At 33.5% G+C, this 23107-nt stretch overlaps 3 protein-coding genes across 4 annotated transcripts in view; 2 read left to right on the top strand and 1 right to left on the bottom strand.

Moving 5' to 3' along the window:
- Window positions 1–51: 51 nt before the first annotated feature.
- On the bottom strand, window positions 52–5584 carry cts12 (cathepsin 12; the record flags this gene model as incomplete). Its single annotated transcript, XM_079807086.1, has 8 exons — window positions 52–151; window positions 532–637; window positions 1666–1834; window positions 1928–2149; window positions 2633–2797; window positions 2948–3070; window positions 3644–3801; window positions 5578–5584. 8 exons carry the CDS (start codon window positions 5582–5584, stop codon window positions 52–54), a joined length of 1050 nt encoding a protein of 349 aa, XP_079663212.1.
- Window positions 5585–11249: 5665 nt separating this feature from the next.
- Window positions 11250–22404, top strand: ankrd29 (ankyrin repeat domain 29). Of its 2 annotated transcripts, none has more exons than XM_079808660.1 (10): window positions 11250–11681; window positions 12471–12581; window positions 12664–12762; window positions 14315–14413; window positions 14723–14821; window positions 16254–16352; window positions 16454–16552; window positions 17082–17177; window positions 17324–17422; window positions 21036–22404. In XM_079808660.1, the coding sequence occupies exons 1-10, from the start codon at window positions 11670–11672 to the stop codon at window positions 21117–21119; spliced, it is 897 nt and encodes a 298-aa protein (XP_079664786.1). In that variant the 5' UTR covers window positions 11250–11669; the 3' UTR covers window positions 21120–22404. The 2 variants fall into 2 exon arrangements, with proteins under 2 accessions (XP_079664786.1, XP_079664785.1); XM_079808659.1 differs by having other exon boundaries at window positions 11492–11681; window positions 12661–12762; window positions 21036–22074.
- A 639-nt stretch (window positions 22405–23043) lies between these two features.
- The window catches only part of LOC307120848 (vacuolar protein sorting-associated protein 4B-like), a 10644-nt gene continuing 10580 nt past the window's right edge, over window positions 23044–23107 (top strand). The window contains exon 1 of the mRNA XM_079808042.1: window positions 23044–23107. This exon is cut by the window's right edge and continues 81 nt beyond it. The gene's annotated coding sequence lies outside the window, so the exon portion shown is untranslated.

Raw genomic sequence — 23107 nt, 5'->3', positions numbered from 1 at the left:
GACACAAAATTTTGACCTCGTAAGTCTTTATTGGAAAATGTCTTTTTCGTCTCACACAATGGGATAAAGAGCATAGCTGGCGATCCCGCAAGTGTTTTTGCCATTGCGTATCATTCGCATGTAGCCTCCTTCTCCCCATCCTGTACCCCAACTGTGAAAAGAAGGGAAAAAACAATGTCACACACCTAAAAAGAAATTAAAATAAAAAATGCTGGGTTAAAAACAACCCAAGTTGGGTTGAAAACGGACAAACCCAGCAATTGGGTCGTTTTAAGCAAACATTTAACCCAACCGCTGGATTAAAACAACCCATTGCTGGGTTTGTCCATATTCAACCTAACTTGCATTGTAAGTGCATGTACCCTGAAACATGGTATTCTATGAAGTAACGCTTTGTTACCGTAATGAAGTTATCTACACTACAAGTGCACAACATTTAAATAGGTGTGTTTAGTTTGTCGTGTTGTGTTGCTAGCAGAGTACATGAGGTGTTAATGTACTCATAAACCTAAATGATGGGTGTTCTCTTACCTGTTTTTGATTATCCAGTAATCTTTGCCCTCCTCTGAGCCATAACCAACCACAAGCACAGCATGGTTGAGGTTGTTAGGATTACAGTTTGATTCCTTGTAGATTCCTATAAATAAATATAATATAATTATATTTAAATAAATAAATAGTCACTATAAATTAATATAACATTATTTTATTACATTATTAATTATAAATGTATATTAAATTACATATTAATTAAATATTTATCTATAAATCATGTTTGTAATTATCTGTTAATTAAACATTAAATAAATATATATAAATGTTTGTGTAATATCTGTTAATTGAACATTAAATAAATATTTATATATAAATAAATATGCTTGTGTAATATCTGTTAATTAAACATTAAATAAATATTATATATACATAATTATGTTTGTATATATATATATATACAAACATAATTATATATAATATTTATTTAATGTATGTATGTATATATATATATATATATATTAGGGCTGTTTAACGATTAATCGCATCCAAAATGAAAGTTTGTGTTTACATAATATATGTGTGTGTACTGTGTATAATTATTATGTATATATAAATACATACACACACATTCATGTATATATTTAATAAATATTTGCATGTATATACAGTATATACATTTATATTATTTATATAAAAACATTTTATACATATAAATATAATAAACACAAACTTTCATTTTGGATGCGATTAATCACAATTAATCTTTTGACAGCCCTAATATATATATATATATATATATATATATATATATATATATATATATATATATATATATATATATATATATATATATATATATATATATATATATATATATATATATTATTTATTTATATATATTCCGTGACACACACACACACACATATATAATGCTTATTTAATTTCAACATTAAACAAATATGTATATTTGTGCACATCTATATTTATATATTATATAAAAATAAACACATTGTCAAATAGTTAATATAATAGTTAAAAATATATAATACAAATTATAATTAATAATAAAAAATAACAAAAAATTATTTGTAAATAATTATTTAATGTATCATTTTCTTCTTTTCTTTTCAGAATGGAAATAGAGTCAATAGAAATAGAATGAAATCTCACCTGAACTGTAGAAGAGGAAGCTTGGATGGTCGGCATCTATAGCGACGGTGATTGGACCGACGGTTGCCACGGCGTCAGCCAGTGCCTGCTCATCTCCGGCCGGGATGAACCTGTAATCACTGATTCTGGCAACGACTGAACTTCTGTCATAGAAACAGGGCTGGATATCCTGGTAAAACCACAACCAAAAAAAGACACTTTCAGAATGGCCATCTCAGAAAACAATCATACTTCTCTAATTCAAATGAGCAAGATCTCTCACCGCCGACGTGTAGGGGTAAGTGTTAGAGCTCTCCAACCCTTTATTGATCACATAATCATAGGCGTTGGCCATCCAGGCTCCGCTGCAGCCGTACGTGCCGTAAGACCTGGAGCAGTCCACCAGTTGCTGCTCGCTGAGGGGCATCAACCGTCCCGTCCTCTTGAACATTTGGCCTTCAACGGCACCCGTAGTGCTAAAGGCCCAGCAAGACCCACAGTATCCCTGAAAATAAATGACAAAATCAGTTTTTATTTGCACCAAACATACAGTAGAATTATTAGACAGTGTACATATCCCAGCTAACAGGGAACGGCTAACGTTCTGGGAAGGTTCTCTCAACGTTAAGAACAAACGTTCTTAGTTATCTGTTCGCAAAATGTTAGCACAAAAACTTTATTTATACATTGTTTATGTGGACTTTCGTCTAACATTTTTTAAATGTTACTACTTGTTTTCAGGACATTCAGAAAACGTTGAAAAGTAACGTTCCCATAATGTTTGATGAATGATAAAGTGGGATGTTTCTTTAACGTTCACATAACCAAGAAAAAACCTTTAAAACCTTTTAATTCAGAGAACATAATGTTTTCATAACTTAATGGCAACGTTAGCAAAACGTTCTTATGTTATTTTTGAATAAAACTATACTTTGGAATAAAAAGCATATGAATGATGATCAACTAAGAAAATAGAAGAGAATCCCACCTGGTCTTTGACTTCAGTCACATATCCCTGTGCTCGATAGTCAACATTGACCAATCCCAGTCTGTTAGCCTTGAAGCGGAGCGTCTGAGCGGATTCAATCTTTCCTCTCATATCTATCGGGCCATTGATTTTGGCACCCAGTAAACGGTTGAACTCCATACTGGTCTGAAGAGAACACAAAAATTAGATCAAATATGATCTTGGACCTGATGACATCCACACCACTAGATGTCAGTACAAGACCACCTTTTTAACAAAGCTAATAAAACATGTTTATGATTTCAATAGCGTCGTTTTTTCAGTCGTTTCACTTACGAGGTCGCCATATTTGTTCATTGCCATGCTAAACGATGACAATCCGAAACGAAAATCGTCGTTGTTTTTCTCTATCATCCTCATGTTGGTCTCCCAGATGGTCTGTCTCTGAATGTCGTCCCTCTGCAGTTATAAAGAAAAATAAGAAATACACACAAAAATGCAGTGTATAACATACAGTATAACATATAATCATCTTAACAACACACTAAGTGACTTAAACTACATGTTTATACAGGGTTAAAGCTGCACTATGTAACTTTTCCATCCACTAGAGGTCGCCTGTTCAAAACAAAGGCGTAGTTTGATGACGCCACGTTTGAGCGCAGAATCTTTGGACATGTGGTCTTCACCTCACAGTCGGTTAAAAGAATCAGGATAGGACTCGGGCAGAAATCATGTTCATGGAAACATTCGAGATATTGTAAGTACTCAACTGAACAAAATATATAACACTGGCCTAGTGGTTTTTACATAGTGCACCTTTAAGTGCTTCAAAAGCACAATAGTGGTTCAAACCTTTCAATAAAAAATAAAAAAAGGTTTTAAAGGAAAAGTTTGCCCTGAAATGAAAATTCTGTCTTTATTCACTCACTCTAAAGTCTTCGAAATGTCTCCTGTTGTGAATAATGACTGAATTTTCTTTTTTTAGGGTGTAATGTCTCTTTAAGCCACACCCAAATGAGCATAACTGACCTTTTCATCGTGGGATATTTCATGGGCCTTTTTCCACAGTGTCCACTCTGAGGCGACCTCCTCTTCTGAATCTGCTGCCACCTGCACAGGCGCCCACATCAGGAGCGCAAACACTGCCGCCCTGCCGAACAGCGCCACCCAGTGTGCTTGATAGGTATCTATGCCAAAGTCACATTATAGTTTAAAAATTGCTTTATCATTTTGGATGAGTGGAAAGAGTTCATATTTTAGACTGATTGACTGAAAAGAAAAAAATACACACACACAAACACACACACACACACACACACATATATATATATATATATATATATATATATATATATATATATATATATATATATATATATATATATATATATATATATATATATATATATATATATATATATATATATATAAAGAATTTGAGTTCTTTTCTTAGACTGATTAATTTTTACAATAAATATACAAATAAATAAATAAATAAAAATATTGAGCACAATTTCAGTTGCATTTTTGGTTACACAATTCAATTTAAATTTAATCGATTACCGAAAGTTTGAGGGGTTTTTTGAGGTACGATTAGACTGATTTGCTTTTAATAAAATAAAAATTTAGCCCAATTTTCGGTTAAGTTTTTGGTTCAGCAATTCAATTGTTTATAACTAAATATTTGACATAAATATTAAACAACTGAACTTGTTTATAATGTTTATAATATTTACACCAGGTCCAAAATGAATTTATGATTATTTGCTTCACCACTTTAGATAACATGAAAGTTTTTTCCTTTGAATTCTTATTCATTAACTTTTACAAACAAACAAACAAATACATTTTGAGCACAGTTTAGTTTACAGTTGTTGGTTCAGCAAATTAATTTAAATAAATATTTATAACTAAATAGACTAAATAGAAAAATGATCGTGATTTTAGCGGTAAAAGTGAAAAACAGTGAAAACCAGTTAATTGGTTAACAGAAAGTTTCCGTACTATATACGGTGAATAACTGTAGAAGATCTAACCTTATACATTTAATTTAATTTTACCGTAAAATACCATTAAATTGACAGTTTTTAGAAGTGAAAAAGAACAAGTCGTGTAATTTACAGTGAAAAAAAACTTTCTCAGAATTCCCTGCTTGACACTTCACATTTGATGTATTTTCATTGAAATAACTGTTTCTTCTTAGTTTTTTCTAATCAGTTATGTACATTAGGGTTTAATGTTACATTTAATGTTGTTAAATTAATGTGTGTTACCAAGATGGTGTGTAGTGTTTGACTGTGCACCTTCTATATATTAGTATTAGTATTGTCTGTGATTGGTGGTTGTCAGCATATATCAAAGGTACATAACAGATATTAGTATTTCAATAGGTTGGTAATTTAACAGTTTTTACCGTAAATTTAACATACATTTTTACAGTGTACACATAATTATTACAATATAAACCTTTAAAATATACGGTTTTTAACTGTAAAATAGACAGTAAACTAAGCGCTGTCCCATAAAACCTAAACATTTGCTGCCATATTTTTTACAGTAAAGTTCTGGCAACCTGCTGCCGTTTTTTTACCGTAAATTTTACATGTATTTAACATAAATATTTGATTCACTGATTCACTTTTACATTAAATATACAACCAAATAAATACATAAATAAAATACTGAGCACAAGTTTGGTTTTAGGTTCAACAATTCAATTTAAATAAATATCTATAACTAAATATGTAACATCAATATTTACACAACTGTATTTTGAGGTTATTAGCTTTTTGATTCTTATTCTTAGACTGATTCACTTTTACAAACACACAAATGAGCCCAATTTAGGTTACATTTTTGGTTCAACAATGCAACTTAAACAAAATATTTCACATAAATATTTAAATAACCGAACTAAATAATATTTACACCGTATCCAAAGTTCCGACTCCTTCCAGACTTACCGAACATGTTGATGCACAGGCTCTGCAGAAAGTGTCTGAGCGTAGATGAAGTTAGGCAGCATTTCTTCTGCGTTATATACCATCATACGGAAGGTGTGTCCATACTGTCAGAACTTGCTATACCATATCATCCTGCAAGAGGAAGGCACTAATTACCAAGTCTTAAAATGCTTAACCCTAACCAACAACGTATCAAAACACTGACATCGCTGCGTATAAAACTCCCCCAAATGTCATCTTATCAAATGTGATGGTTCGTATAACACCTTTTCTTTTATTATTGAATATTTCAATCAGGACTGAGTCAGCGATGTTTGAATGCCTGACGTGTTTTGTCTGGTCTGAATCTTGTTTGGAATATAATGAACGTACTATACAGACATTATATCCTCAAAGTATAGTCCAACCACACCAAGGCCTTTATTACGGGGGTGACTGCTGAGTCATCTGTCCTTCTCCAGTCAAGCTGTGTGTTCTTCGGTGCTGTCATAATGGTGTCATAATTTAGCCCCATTATTACGGTTCATCCCATGATTGCCTCTGCAGGTCATATTTTGGGGCTTTTCATTATAAACAGTCTGTGTTGAAGGGGAGGTACAGGTGAACAGCCTTACGATTTGCCTTACAAAATGACTTTGCCGTATTAAATAAAGAAGTTAGACTCATTTTCACTATATAGCCCATAATAATAATAGAAAAATAGTACAGAAAAATAAACATATAGGCTATAGTAAAAAACTTTATTTGTATTTAATACAGCAAAGCCGTTTTACCTACTATATACTAGTGCATAAATAATACATACATTTCATTACTATAGCTTATATTTTTATTACTTTTTTATTACACTGTGGTAGGTAAACAGCCAGACAGCCAATATGTAATAAAACGCTTTATGAAAAAATAAACTATAGTAAATAGTCTTACAATTTTCCTTAAAAATTACTTTGCTGAATTAGAAAAATAATGCATATAAATTTCATTACTATAGCTTATATTTTTATTACTTTTTTGTCATTTTTATATGATATGTACACAGTATATTATATTTTCCTCACAAATTACTTTGCCATATTGAATCAAAATAATAAATATCATTTTTTAATGCTTTGGGCTACTCATTTAAACTTTAAAATATGAAAATGACACATTATTGTATTAAATATGCACAATACGGACACCAAAATATTGTAAGAATATTTGTTTTTGTTTAATGGGACAAACAACACTGTGGTAGGTAAACAGCCAATATTTAATAAAACGCTTTATGTAAATAAACATGTGGCCTTTTATAATAAAATAACAAAACAAACAAAAAATTGACAATTGCTAACTATAGCTATCTTTTAAAAAATATATACAATTTGGGGTCTCTATTTTATTTGGGTCGATGACAAATAAGAATAATAATCATTTTTTGTAAGATTAAATAATAATAATTTTAAGCAAAATAGTTTTAAAATGCATTTTTAAGTCCAAAAAATGTGTGGTGTTGATTCATATTGGTTTTGCAGCTTTTAAGACAGCATTAATTCATTATTAAACAAGATTTCTGATTTTACCACCCAGAAAATGTGAGGTGGTGTGACCATATATTCATTTAAAATAATATACATATACAATATACATATGAATCATTGTAAAATGCATATCACATGGTAAATTCCCTTTCCCCTTTCTATGTATTGCCCTTTTAGTCCAATTCATATAAACGGACACTTTTCTATGTGTTCAGAACACAATTTTCCATAAGGAGTTTTTATGTTTTTTATTTTATTTGTATACATTATATAATGGTTAACAGTAATATTTCTTACTTCATTTTGCAATTGCAGTGGGAATTGATACTTTTAGATGTAAATTTGCTGGTCGCACCACCTGACATTTTAGGTCTTTGAAACACCACAACTCAAAAAGTAAATTGAATTAAAAAAAAAAATTAAAAGGGTTTCTTATAAAGGATATATTGTAGATCAATTTGATATGTGACATGTATTTATAATTTTTTTTTTTTTTTAGGAAAATAATGAATTCGGACACAAAAAATACATGTCATGTCATTGACCCATATATGTATAATAAATAGTTTAACGTATATACAGTCATGTGAAAATGTTAGGACACCCTATTGAATTCCATGGTTTTCTGTATCAGGATAATATTTTTTATTATTAAAAAAATCATCTGGTCCTTGGCAGGTCTTAATTTGGAAAATAAAACCAAAGATGAACAACAAGACATGACATTTCACACCGTGTCATTATTTTTTTTTAGCAAAAATAAAGCCAAAAAGGAAAAGCCATGTGTGACAAAGTTAGGACACCCTTAACATAGGAACATAGGAAAACTGTTAACATAGGAATTCCCAGCAGTCACTCACCACCACCAGTGTGTCCTTGAGCAGGGCACTTTACTCCATGTTGCTCCAGGGGGATTGTCCCTGTAATAAGTGCACTGTAAGTTGCTTTGGATAAAACCGTCTGCCAAATGCGTAAATGTAAATGCACTGTAATGGTCAGGCACTGCTAATCAAATGTCTTTGATTAACTGATCACCAGTGAGTGTGATCACCTCTATAAAAGTTCTGGCTTTTTGCAGGTCTGGAGCATTCAGGTGTGTGTTAACACAATGCCAAGGAGGAAAGACATCAGCAGGGATCTCAGAGAAGCAAATGTTGCTTCCATCAATCTGAGAAGGGTTACAAGTCCATCATTCTACAGTGAGGAAAATTATTCACAAGTGGAAGACATTCAAGTGGACGTCCCTGCAAATTCACCCCAAGATCAGACTGTGTAATGCTCAGAAAAATTGCAGACGATCCAAGAACTACACCTCAGACTCAGCATGTTAAATGTTAAAGTACATGACAGTACAATTAGAAAAATGTGGGTCAAGTATGGCATTTTTGGAAGGGTTGCCAGGAGAAAGCCTCTTCTCTCTAAAAAAAACATGACAGCACGGCTCAGGTTTGCAAAGTTGCATCTGAACAAACCATAAGACTTCTAGAACAATGTCCTTTGGACAGATGAGTCCAAAGTGGAGATGTTTGGCCATAATGCACAGCGCCAAGTGGTGAAAACCAAAAGAGCATGTCATAACAAACACCTCATACCAAAAGTCAAGCATGCTGGTAGCCTACACTGCAAAAAAATGCTCTTCTTATTTAGTATTTTTTTCTTGTTTCCAGTCTAAATATCTAAAAATACTTAAATCAAGATGCATTTACTAGATAAGTAAAATGACATAAGATATTTTTTCTTGTTTTCTGGGGAAAAAATCTAAATGAAGTGAGTTTTTGCTTAAAACAAGCTAAATTATCAGCCAATGGGGTGAGAAAAATAATCTTATTTCTGTTTGGGATAGAAACAAAAAAACTTTTTTCTCACCCCATTGGCAGATAATTTTGCTTGTTTTAAGCAAAAACTCACTTCATTTTTATTTTATTTTCAAGAAAACATGAAAAAAATATCTTATGTCATTTTACTTTTCTAGTAAATGTATCTTGATTTAAGAATTTTTAGATATTTAGACTAGAAACAAGACAAAATTACTAAGTAAGAAGAGCATTTTTTGCAGTGTAGAAATCTAGACGCACCCTAGCGGCAGCAAATGTAATTTGCAGCCAGGGCGTCTAGCAACTCTCCGTTGGCTTGCGAGCTGGAAAAACTAAACTCTGGTCAGGCCAATCACATCGTGTATAGAGTTGGTGGGCGGGGTTAACATAATGACGGCAGAGTTGCGGCGGTTCCGCGTACTACTTGTAAACAGAAGCTGGCGAACAGCGGTCTTTCGAATCGGCTTTGGCCTCTAGAAGACTTGGAGTTAAAGGGTTAGTTCACCCAAAAATGAAAATTAATTACTTACCCTCATGCCGTTCGACACTCGTAAGACCTCCGTTCATCTTCGGAACACAAATGAAGATATTTTAGTTGAAATCCGATGGCTCAGAAATGCCTCCATTGGCACAATGCACTTTACACTCTCAAGAAGACCCATAAAAGGTACTAAAGACATCGTTACAAAGTCCATCTCACTACAGTGCTTCTACAATAACTTTATGAAGCGACGAGAATAGTTTTTGTGCGCAAAAAAAACCTAAATAACGACTTATATAATGATGACGATTTCAAAACACTGCATCATGAAGCTTCGAAGCGTTATGAATCAGTGAGTCGATTCAGCGGTTTGAATCGCCAAAGTCACGTGATTTCAGCAGTTTGGCGGTTTGACACGCGATCCGAATCATTCGAAGCTTCACGATGCATTGTTTTGAAATCGGTCATCACTATATAAGTCGTTAATATATCTTCATTTGTGTTCTGAAGATGAACGGAGGTCTTACGGGTGTCCAACGACATGAGGGTAAGTAATTAATGACAGAATTTTCATTTTTGGGTGAACTAACCCAAAGCTTTTCTTTGAGAAAAGAACAAAGAACGGCATTGAAGTCATTCTTAAGAAAGGAAGATGTGTTCAGAGTTTTGCCGACCAGATACGGCAAAAGTTTAATCTCTCAACTAGCTCCACTTCACTTGTTGCTCTGGTTGGTTGTCGCGCTATCCTATTGCGTGCAGAGGGAATTTGAAAGACAACCGTTTATCCCGCCCCTCGGATTGAGTCCTGCCAATGGTGTGTTCCCAGACCCAACATCTTGATGTGGGTCTGGCTTGTCAGGCTAGCATGCTAGTGGAGGGGGGATGATTTTAGGCTTGTTTTGTAGCCACAGGGTCTGGGCACCTCACAGTCATTGAGTCTAACATGAACTCCTCTGTATACCAAAGTATTCTAGAGTCAAATGTGAGACAATCTGTCAGACAGCTAAAGCTGGGCTAAAATTGGGTCATGCAACCGGACAGTGATCCGAAGATCGCCAGCAAATCTACAACAGAATGGCTGAAAAAGAAAAGAACGAAGGTGTTGCAATGGCCCAGTCGAAGTACAGACCTCATTCTGACTGAAATGCTGTGATAAGAGCTGTGCATTAACAAACTGAAGCAGTGTTGTAAAGAGGGGACCAAAATTCCTCCAGAATGATGTGAGAGACCGATAAATTATGCAGAAAATTATCACTTTTGTTATTGCTGCTAAAAGTGGATCTACGGGCAATTGAATGATAGGGTGTCCTAACTTTGTCACCCATGGTTTTTACATCTTGACTTTATTTTTGCTAGATAAATAATGACACAGTGTAATATGTCATGTGTTGTTGTTCATCTAAGGTTTTATTTTCCAAATTTTAAGACCTGCCAAGCACTAGAATAGATTCTTTTTTATTAGGTCCTGATACAGAAAACCATGAAATTTGAAAAATTTTCACATGACTGTTTACTATGACTTTTGATTTTCATTTATTTTCAAGTCGGATCATTCGAACAGTTTCAGCGATTCTTTTACGTTGGTGAAAATACGTCAATACGTCGTTCTTAACATTCTTCGTTGTTCGACTTATTTTATAATATACTAACTTACACTTATTTTTCGCCTCACCAGTCAAATCCTCTGCTCAATTATCCGTTTTTGGCTCATTACGAATCGTACTATTAAAAAAAAGATTCTCGCTTTAATGAGTCAGTTTTGTGAACTGGTTCAACTGATTCATAGGAAAGACCCGACTCATAAGAACGATTCATTCAGGAATCGAACACATCTATTGTGTGTGTGTGTGTGTGTGTGTGTGTGTGTGTGTGTGTGTGTGTGTGTGTGTGTGTGTGTGTGTGTGTGTGTGTGTGTGTGTGTGTGTGTGTGTGTGTGTGTGTGTGTGTGTGTGTGTGTGTGTGTGTGTGTGTGTGTGTGTGTGTGTGTGTGTGTGTGTGTGTGTGTGTGTGTGTGTGTGTGTGTGTGTGTGTGTGTGTGTGTGTGTGTGTGCGTGAGAGAGAGTGAGAGAGAGGAGGGGGATACAAGGGAATTCGCAGTTGATGCAAAAGCTGCACGCTCCTGTTTGTGCTCGCTCGGTTCCGTGTAACACTCACTGCGGTAAACAAGACCGTATCCGTTGATTCAGGTCTTCACTGGGGATGAATGGGCGCTGCGGACGAACATTATAAGGGACACAGCCCAAACCAGCAAGATGAAGCACGAATGAGATTCCCAGGATGTCTTTCAAGGTAAACATCAATATTTACTTTGGTAAAACATTATTTATACAATCTAAACATGTCTTAAGAGTCATACAAATAAACATGTAACGCATTAAGAGATTTTTATGTCAGTCACGGGCATCGTGTGGCCTTATGACGAGTGTCCGCCCACCCCGCCCTTCCAAAAATCACCATGGTAACCTTAGTTTATTACGGTACGTTATTTTGGAATCTGCCCTTTAATTTAACGGGTTCGTACACTTTTGAATTAATATATTTCATTTTAAATTAATTTATTATTATTATTAAAAATTTTAATAGCTGTCAAATTGATTAATCACGATTAATAGCATCGAAAATAAAAGTTTGTGTGTGTATGTATGTATATATATATATATATATATATATATATATATATATATATATATATATATATATATATATATATATATATATATATTAATTACAAACTTCTATGTTGTTCATATTCATGTTCTAAGATGTGATAAATTGCTATTAATTGATTTGACAGTACTAATTTTAAATTAATAATTCATTTAGTGCTTTTTATTCTTTTATTGTATTCTTTTTTAATGATATTTTATTCTTTGCTAATGTTGAGGACTTGAAAAGAGGATTTATGCTGGTGTCGATAGTCGTAGTATAGTCGATATAGTATCGATGGCAGTCCTTCAATAATATAATAATATGAGTAAATATTACTCGTCCACATGAGGTATAACGGTGATCTCTGGTATAAATGATGATTGTGTGTTTTTGTTTCTGTCTGGTTGTGTTTGTTTATGTGTCTGACAGAAGGAGACTCCTCTTGCCAACGCTGTGTTTTGGGCAGCTAGGAAAGGAAACTTGGCTTTGCTTCAGCTGTTGTTGAACAGCGGCCGAGTGGATGTAGACTGCAAAGATGGTGTATGAATCTTCTTCTTTCTTGCACGCTTCACAATGCAATCAGCATTGCCATAGAATAATGCTTTATGGTGTGTTTCAGCAGTACGGCACCTCTGCGTTAATGGTGGCATCTTACAGCGGGCATTATGAGTGCGTTCGGGAACTCATCATGCAAGGGGCTGATATTAATCTGCAAAGAGAGGTACAAATCTACATCACGCTAGTGTAGTTGTTTCATTGTTTCAATAATATTTCTAGGCTGTTTTTGTAATGATTCAAGGATATGCAGTACGTGACATCATAGTCTTAAACTATTAGCTATACATCTTCACTTCTTAAGGCTACACTGTGTGATATTTTCCCCCATCTAGTGGTGAAAAGGTATATGACCATCCAGTGAATTTTAGTTTCTGTTCCTCTAAATTCCGATTTCGTTTTAACTCCCACGGTGGCCCATTTAGTCCAAGATTAATATGGCTTCCAGTTCGACCTCGTCCACATTCGACACGGTGCCATCGAGTGTTATAACCCGCGAAAGGCGAAGCTTGAATTCACGGGTATGTCCCTCTTTGGCTAATGTACTTTCAAGATGGAGGGGCAACATGGCGACCGGCATTCGAACCCCTTACCCGTATGTATTTTCAATGGCATATTATAAACTTACGAGAATGCTTTATTACTTGAGCACATATATTTTTGAAAGAACTAAGTGTTTTTAGCTAAGAATAAACTAAAAAAGTTACACAGTGTAGCTTTAAGCTAAACACAACTGTAAGATTTTATTTTATTATTAATTTTAATGAGATGTTTTTATTTTATTTTAATTGATTGTTTTATTATTTCTATTTATTTATCTTTTTTTATTATTTATTATTTTATTTGTTGATTTATTTTAATTTATTATAATGTAATGTTTGTTTTTATATTATATTTTTATTTAAATACATTTTGTATTATTTATATTTTTCATTTAATGTTATTTCATTTTAATCTAAAAAAAAATAATTTTGTTTCATTTATTTATTCAACTATTAATTTGATTTTGCTTTGTTTTTATTTAATTTTATTAGATATATATTATATTTATTCACTTATTTTTTATTTAATGTAATTCTATTCTATCATTTATTTTATTATTTTATGTTTAATTTAATTATATGTTTTCTTATATTATATGCATTAATTTATTTTTTACAATTATTTCGTAATGTCACTTTAATCTAATGTAATATTTTTATTAATTTATTTCATTATTTACAATAAAATAACATTACATTAAAATAACATCAACTTATATAATAATAGAATATTCATTATAATAAAAAGTCTTATCAAATAAAAAACAATAAATAAAGATATAAAATTACTATAAAGATTACATTAGATTAAATTAATCATACTAAATAAATAAATAATAAAACAAACAAACCCATTAGATTAAAATAACATTACATTGAATTAAAAAATAAATGAATAATTAAGCTAATGTAATATTTATGTGTTTTTTTTTAATGCTGTTTTAATCAAAGTTTATTTATATATTTGTTTTGTGCATTTCTGTTGACATCTACCCAGCAATAATCTGCAGTGAATGTTATTTTTGTTAGACCTAAATATATATATAGATAGAGTGACAGGTTGTTAATAGTGCAGTGCGGTAATATTACTCCTCAAACGGGTGTGTAAGTGCAGCTGATAACATCTGAAGTGTGTTTGTATACATGAGTGAGCTGACGATGTCCCTGTTCCTCCAGACAGGTTCCACCGCCCTCTTCTTTGCTTCACAACAGGGCCATAATGAAATTGTCAAGCTCCTGTTTGAATTTGGAGCATCCACTGAGTTTCAGACAAAGGTGCGGTATGTTATAGCCTAAAGCAGGGGTCTCCAAACTCGGTCCTGGAGGACCGCTGTCCTGCAGAGTTTAGATCCAACCCCAAATAAACACACCTGAACCAGCTAATCAGTGTCTTACAAGGCCCTAGAAAAACACTAATTACCTGGTTCAGGTGTGTTTATTTGGGGTTGGAGCTAAACTCTGCAGGACAGCGGCCCTCCAGGACCGAGTTTGGAGACCCCTGGCCTAAAGTAAGAATTGCAGTATTTATGGAAGGAAGCTGGAATAAATCTGATCATTCAGAACTGACGGCTTTGTAATCTCCAGGATGGCGGCACAGCCCTCTCTGCGGCCTGTCAGTACGGTCACTCCAAAGTGGTGGACACCCTTCTGAAGAACGGCGCCAATGTCCACGACCAGCTCAATGTTAGTCAACACGAGGCTCTTTAAAAGCTGTCGCTGCTCGTGAGATGCATGTTTGTGCCAGTTCCTCTAAGGTTTCTGCTGATTCAGTGTTTAAACTCTGCTCTTAGGAACGGGATAGGACAGTTGGACAGAGTTTTACCTTATGGCCCAAACACACAGAAATGTTCCAGATCATTTGGTGTTTTAGTAGTTAAATGTCTTGCCAAGAATGTCATGTCATATAAGTTTATTTGTAATGTATTTTTAATATATCATTTTTATTTTAATCTAATGTAATATTTACTTTATTTTTTTTATTTTTATTTTGTTTTATTTAATTCGAGTTTAAAACTCTAATCCAAATAGCATTACATTGAATGAAACTATGTAACATTATTTATTATATGTATATATTTTTATTTATTGTTTTATGTTTAATTCAATGTAATGCTATTTTAATCTAATGTAATATTTATTTTATTTTATTTTATTATTTATTTATTTACTTATTAATTTTTAGTTAATATGTTGTATTATCTTTTATTTTTATTCTTTTTTATTATTTAATGTAATGTTTTGATCTAAAGATTGTTTTTAGTGCATTTCATTTATATTAGATTAGATTTAATAATTATATTTTTTAATAATAAAATATAAGATTTAAATATCATATATATTTTTGTATTTTAACTTTATTATTTAATTAAATGTATTATTTTATGAAATATTTTATTCTGGTGTACAATATTTATTTATTAATGACTGTAATGTAATGTTATTATTTATTTACGTATACATTTTTTATTTAATTAGTTTTTTATTATATTTATTATCTTTATTAATTTATTTTTATTCAATTTATTATTTAATGTAATGTTTTGATCTAAAGATTGTTTTTAGTGCATTTTATTTATCTTTTTAATTATAATTAGATTTAATAATTGTATTTTTAATAATAAAATATAAGATTTAAATATATATTTTTTATATTTTAATTACATTTATTATTTTATGTAATATTTTATTCTGGTGGAATATTTATTTATTATTGTTCATGTAATGTAAAGTTATTATTTATTTACTTATTATTTTTTATTTGTTTTTTATTATCTTACATTTATTCATTTATTTTCATTAAATTTTTTATTATTTAATGTAATGTTTTGATCTAAAGATTGATTTTAGTGCATTTTATTGATCTTTTTAATAATAATTGGATTTAATTATATTTGTTAATATTGAAATATAAGATTTAAATATCATATTTTTTTCTATTTTAACACCATATTATTTAATTGAATGTATTATTTTATGTAATATTTTATTCTGGTGTAATATTTATTTATTATTGTTCATGTAAAGTTATTTTATGCAGGTTTTTTTATATCTAAATATATCTAAATTCCATTTTCATCTGTCATCATAAATGAAATGATCATCTTCTCTGTTTCAGGATGGTGCGACAGCCTTGTTTTTGGCTTCCCAAGAGGGTCATGTGACTGTAATACGTCAGCTGATGTCATCTGGGGCTAAAGTCAATCAACCTCGAGAGGTCTAAATAAATGATCATAGTTTCTGTTTTTCATTAGTGGTGTCTGGTATGCGGTTATGATTTTTATTTTGTTCTCTGTTTGATTGTGTTTTTTGGGTCAGGATGGCACAGCTCCGCTCTGGATGGCAGCACAGATGGGTCATAGTGAGGTGGTGAAAGTTCTGCTGCTACGAGGTGCGGACCGTGATGCAGACAGAAAAGTATGTTGAAAACTTGATTAATTATTCTTTTTTATTATTCCAGTTTTCAGTAGCTCCATATCTCTACCCGGATATTTTGTTTTATTTGATTATATCTGTTATATTTATAAAATTTAATTTATTATTTGAATGTATTTTATTACAATTGTATTTTATTATTTATGGTATTGTTTTATTTAATTTACTTATTTTATTATATTTTACTTTAATTTGTATTATTGTTTTATGTATCATTGTTTATTTAAATGTTTTATTTAATTCAATATTTTTTTATTATTAAAATAAATATAATTAAAGAAACAATAATTCATTCATTTTATTAATTTATTGTATTTTTTATTTGATTAATTATTATTTTATTACTTATTTTCCACTTCATATCTCTACCCGGGCTTGAATCAAACGGTTCAGCCAGGTGGAAAAGAAGCTTATTAAAAATGCATGAAATGTTTGACAAATGCCTCATTTCTTCTATTATGTGGGTGCCTGAGTGTCTCATGGCTGTATTGGCTTGTGTTTCTGACTGAAGGATGGTTCCACAGCTCTGTTCAAGGCTGCACATAAAGGATACTGTAACGTCATTGAGGAACTGCTCAAGTTCTCCCCCTCACTTGGCCTTCTGAAGGTACGAGAGATATCATCTGACATCTGAAAAACATGAATCAATTTGTAACAGTGTTTGGAAAAAAACCTGTTTACTTCCCCCTCCATTTGGTCTTCAAGCAAATGTCTTTACCCTGCATATGAACTGTGTTTTGTTGTGTAATCTAGAACGGTTCTACAGCCCTTCATGCTGCCGTCATGGGCGGCAATCCCAAAACAGTTGCACTCTTGCTGAAGGCAAGTGCCGATCCAGCTTTAACCAACAAGGTCAGTTTGAGACGTGTGGATATAAATATTTTAATAAATAAATAATTATGCCAGTTGCCCATGCAAATTAATACTGCAATTTATATATAGGGTTGTTTTGAATAATATAAATAAAGCCTGGGTAGAGATAATGAGAAAATATTCTGAATAAGAAAATAAATAAAATTATATACATATAAAAAAATTTTTTTTAGACATAAATGTATTATTTTATATTTGATTTTAATTTAATATCCTCTATATTTTATCCATATCTCTATCCAGGCCAGTGTTATTTTGGCTTTATTATAGTTTTATTCATATTTTGAATTCACTTTTATTTTTTTAATATTGCTATTTTGGTTTAATTTATTCTTATTTCAGTTTTAATTTGAGTTTTTATCTACAGTGGGGAGAACAAGTATTTGATACACTGCCAATTTTACAGGTTTGCCCACTTAGAAAGCAAGTAGAAGTCTGTAATTTTTATCATAGGTACTCTATGTACTCTAAAACAAATATCTAGAAAATCACATTGTATGATTTTTAAATAATTAATTTGCATTTTTTATTGCATGACATAAGTATTTGATACATCAGAAAAGCAGAACTTAATATTTGGTACAGAAACCTTTGTTTGCAATTACAGAGATCATACGTTTCCTGCAGTTCTTGACCAGGTTTGTACACACTGCAGCTGGGATTTTGGCCCACTCCTCCATACAGACCTCCAGATCCTTCAGGTTTTGGGGCTGTTGCTGGGCAATACAGACTTTCAGCTCCCTCCAAAGATGTTCTATTGGGTTCAGGTCTGGAGACTGGCTAGGCCACTTCAGGACCTTGAGATGCTTCTTACGGAGCCACTCCTTAGTTGCCCTGGCTGTGTGTTTTGGGTCGTTGTCATGCTGGAAGACCCAGCCACGACCCATCTTCAATGCTCTTACTGAGGGAAGGAGGTTGTCAGCCAAGATCTCACGATACATGGCCCCATCCATCCCCTCAATAGAAAAACATCCCCAAAGAATGATGTTTCCACCTCCATGCTTCACGGTTGGGATGGCGTTCTTGGGGTTGCACTCGTCCTTCTTCTTCCTCCAAACACGGCGAGTGGAGTTTAGACCAAAAAGCTCTATTTTTGTCTCATCAGACCACATGACCTTCTCCCATTCCTCCTCTGGATCATCCAGATGGTCATTGGAAAACTTCAGATGGGCCTGGACATGCGCTGGCTTGAGCAGGGGGACCTTGCGTGCGCTGCAGGATTTTAATCCATGACGGCGTAGTGTGTTACAAATGGTTTTCTTTGAGACTGTGGTCCCAGCTCTCTTCCGGTCATGCTGTGTAGTTCTGGGCTGATCCCTCACCTTCCTCATGATCATTGATGCCCCACGAGGTGAGATCTTGCATGGTGCCCCAGACCAAGGGAGATTGACCGTCATCTTGAACTTCTTCCATTTTCTAATAATTGCGCCAACAGTTGTTGCCTTCTCACCAAGCTGCTTGCCTATTGTCCTGTAGCCCATCCCAGCTTTGTGCAGGTCTACAGTTTTATCCCTGATGTCCTTACACAGCTCTCTGGTCTTGGCCATTGCGGAGAGGTTGGAGTCTGTTTGAGTGTGTGGACAGGTGTCTTTTATACAGGTAACAAGTTCAAACAGGTGCAGACAATACAGGTAATGAGTGGAGAACAGGAGGGCTTCTTAAAGAAAAAGGTCTGTGAGAGCTGGAATTCTTACTGATTGGCAGGTGATCAAATACTTATGTCATGAAATAAAATGCAAATGAATTATTTAAAAATCATACCATGTGATATTCTGGATTTTTTTTGCTTTGTAAGTAGGAAAACCTGCAAAATCAGCAGTGTATCAAATACTTGTATTTCCAGTTAATAATTTTAGTGCTTCAGCTTATTTCAGTTTATTGCCAAGGCAACGTTTCCAATTTTTTTTTTTTTATTTCAGCTTTATTTCAATTAACAGAAATACAATAGTTTTAGTTATTGATAACAACCCAGACCTAGGCTTTATTTAAATTGTTCAAAACAACCACAAATGTATAAATTGCAATATTATTCATTTGCATGGACAACTTGCATAATTGTAATAAATAAATAATTGTGTGAATTGTCCATGCAAATGAAATATTATGCAATTATTTGATGTTTGCATGATTCTTGTATCCTTGGTATTGGTATTGCTCGTATCTAGCACTGCCCTCTACTGGTCAGTGTGGTAGTTGAAGTATTATGCTGCGTTCACACCAAACGCGAATAGATCGCCAAAATCGTGTCTATCACGTCTAGTTTGACGCGTGAACATTTTGAATCCATTCGCGCGTCCGTGGCTAATTGGACGAGCATAGAAATCGAGCGTTTGAAGAGAAATAGACGCGCGTTCAAGGCGCTCCAGTAGAAATATGTCATATAACACCACTCTGCCTCTTTTAATTTTCATTAAAAATATATATTAAGCATTAATAGCCACACAAATGTGGTCCAGGAACTTCTCTTTGCCCCCAGTCAAAACGATTTGGCAGACAACAAAGTATAGATTCACGACACCAAAGATCGCCCGTTAGATCCACACAAGACGAACCACTACAGGACATCAGAGCCAGCGGCAAACGTCAGAAGGACTGGCCGAGGAAAGGCTGCCTTCGCCGGGGTTAATGAGCACCGAGCGCCCGATGATCGACTGGATCTCACAACTCCAAAAACGCAAGATTATTTTTTTTAAATAGGTGCTCTCTTTTTAAATAAACCACATATTTGAGCTTTAAACAACTACATTCTCACCTGAAAAAGTCTTAAAACTACATTTTGTGACACAATAGTAGTACTTTTAAATTATGCAGGGTTTCTCATCACTTCACTTTACCACGTGACAGCAGCAAGCAGGCTCCTGATTGGTTAACGCGGCGCGAATTGATGCCAAAGTTCACATTTTTCAACTCGGGTGTCAGATGCGAATTCGCTTCAAACGCGTGAATGCACAAAAGATGCAAGACGCTCAATTTGCGTCATTCGCGCGAATGAGGCGGATTGGCGTCCCGATGTGTATCAACGCGCCTTTCCATTGACTTAACATTGAAATCACTCCCGCCAGACGCTCTATTCGTGTTTGGTGTGAACCCCGCATTATGAATGTAATGCAGGCAGTTTCTTGCCTGGCTAACACCAGACCAAGCTCAATTTAAGATTGAACATTGGTCTGGGGAGTCTGCTCTGTATTTTCCACTGCACAAGAGGCGTGATCAACGAGCATAATTCAAATGACTCTGTATACAATTGGATAGTCCTTCAACCAATCATACCACAAGAGGCGTGATCAACGGGCCACGACCCATCGCTTCTCTATCCGTCATCATGTTAAACCTGCCAATAGCGCGCCAGGTGGATAAGCCAGTGTGTGATTGGTTCCCGCAAAAGTGTAACAGAAGCAGTAGAAATGAATGTACAGGTTTCCAGACTGAGTTGCAGGGCGAAATCAAATCGCCGGCAGATCAGGCTGGGTTTACAAATATGCTGAATGCTGCAGTAATCAAATTCAGTTCATAGTTGATAACGAAAATAGAGGTTTTATCTCGTGCTTTAATGGCACTATTGTACCCCGTTCTGATGCTATCACATTCACAGAACAATGAACTGCCGGAGGATCTTACGAAGAACGAGCGCATCCTAAGAATCCTGCGACTGCCGATGCTGAACGGAGGGAGTTGATGACTGCTGTGTTTGTTTTTAAGCCCATGAAAAATGAATGCACTACGTCTCAGTCCCGGGAGACTGAAAACATCTTTCCAGTCTCTTACAGCGGATGCTTGAAGCTTCAGATCAACAACACAAATGCACTGAAAAGCAGAATTGCTTATTCTTCACCCTTGAAATGTAATGACATACTGTATTAATGTCAGTGGCTTTTTGTTTTCAGTCTAAAGCATTTATGAAAAGGTGCTCTGTCATTTTTTGACTGTACAAAAGAATAAAAATACCATAATATGTTTTGCAGAGATGTAGGAAACATGCTAAGTTTCTCTGAAAAACAATGCTACAGCCAGTTATTCTACTTTTAATGTTTTGTTTTGGTCTGGGTGATCCCGCCCACTGCCAATTTACCCAATAGTATGTCGACATCCCGGGTTGCCAGTTTGCGGAAAACACAGCGGTGGAATCCAGCAAACAAACTGGGTCAGAGATCGAAAATTCTACCCGACCTAAAAAAATGACTCTCGCTTCTGTGGCATGTCCTCTAACCTGGCAACCCGTGTGAGCGTCCAGTCTGAGGAGGAGATAGCGGGGGAAAAAACTGCAGTACCCAGTTCAACCGCTAGCTGTCAATATTGATTAGTACCCCTTTAAATTTGCATATTTTATAAGAAGCAGCAGTTTATGCTCATTTAAAAATATATATTTTAGTAATGTTAGAATGTCTTTTAGCCTGCAAATGTATTTTCAGTAATAGCATGTTTTCATTAAAAGAGCTCATGATAGAACCAAATAAAACAGAATAATTGCTGGCTCTTTGATGAGTAGCTTTTCTTGTCATATTTATTTTCTGCTGACATGCATTTTGGACTTTACATTTTCTTTTATTGTTTGTTTTCTTGAGCATTTTGTCTGTGTGAGAAGCGTGTTGAACTGTGTGTTTGTCAAATCAATAAATGTAAAAGAAAATGTTGCTTTTAATGTCTTTTATGATTATTATTATTATTTAAAAAAAATATTTGATTGCATACACAACTTTAAAAAAAAATTGATTACTGGCACCAAATTTAATTTATTTATTGTGAACTAATTGTTGGGGTTTTGATGAGTAATTTTGTCTCGCTATTTTAAAAAAATATGCATTTTGGACTATATTTTCTTTAAAATTGTCTAAACCTTGGTGCTTAAATATGTGCTCTCCTAAATATTTTATTTAGCATTTTTTGTGTGTGAGAAATGTGATAAAATGTTTTTTTGTTTTTTTTTGGGGGGGGGGGGGGGGGGGGGTCAAAACAATAAATGTAAAAGAAAATGCTGCTTTTTAATGTTTTTTATTAGGGAATTATCTATTCCAAAAAATACTGAATAATATTTAAATAATTATTATAAATATATTTCATAAGCAAGTATGTTGCCTTATAATATAAGTATATTTTTATATATTTAATATTAAACATGGGTTTTTTTGTTAGTTTTTTTTAAACATTGTGTATTTTTATATATTGTTATTTGGTTCCTCATTAAATGCAATTTAGTGAGCAAAACAATCACAAACTAATTACATTTACATCTAATAATTTAACAGATGGTTTTATCCAAAGCGACTTACAAATGAGGAGAGCAATAGAAGCAGTAAAACCAACAATATGTAACACAATGTAAAAGAAAATGCTACATTTTCATGTATTTTATGAGGGAATTAACTATATATATTAGTTAATTCCCTCATAAAATACATTAAAATGTAGCATTTTCTTTTACATTGTGTATATATATATATATATATATATATATATATATATATATATATATATATAGAAAACTAGTCATTTTTCAGTAAAACTATTTTTGATACGTCGAAATGGAGGCGTGTAACTGACACGCGGGAAAGGTGTGGCTCGCTTGACGCCTGTCATCCGCGACGTCAGGGTAAACATTTAATGCGGAAGTGCGCGAGGTCGCACAGATTTACCAACACAACGCGATTCTGCGATACATTTATGAAC

The sequence above is a fragment of the Gobio gobio genome (assembly GCF_949357685.1).
Source record: "Gobio gobio genome assembly, chromosome: 24".
NCBI lineage: Eukaryota > Metazoa > Chordata > Actinopteri > Cypriniformes > Gobionidae > Gobio > Gobio gobio.
This window is presented reverse-complemented; position numbering and strand designations above follow the sequence as displayed.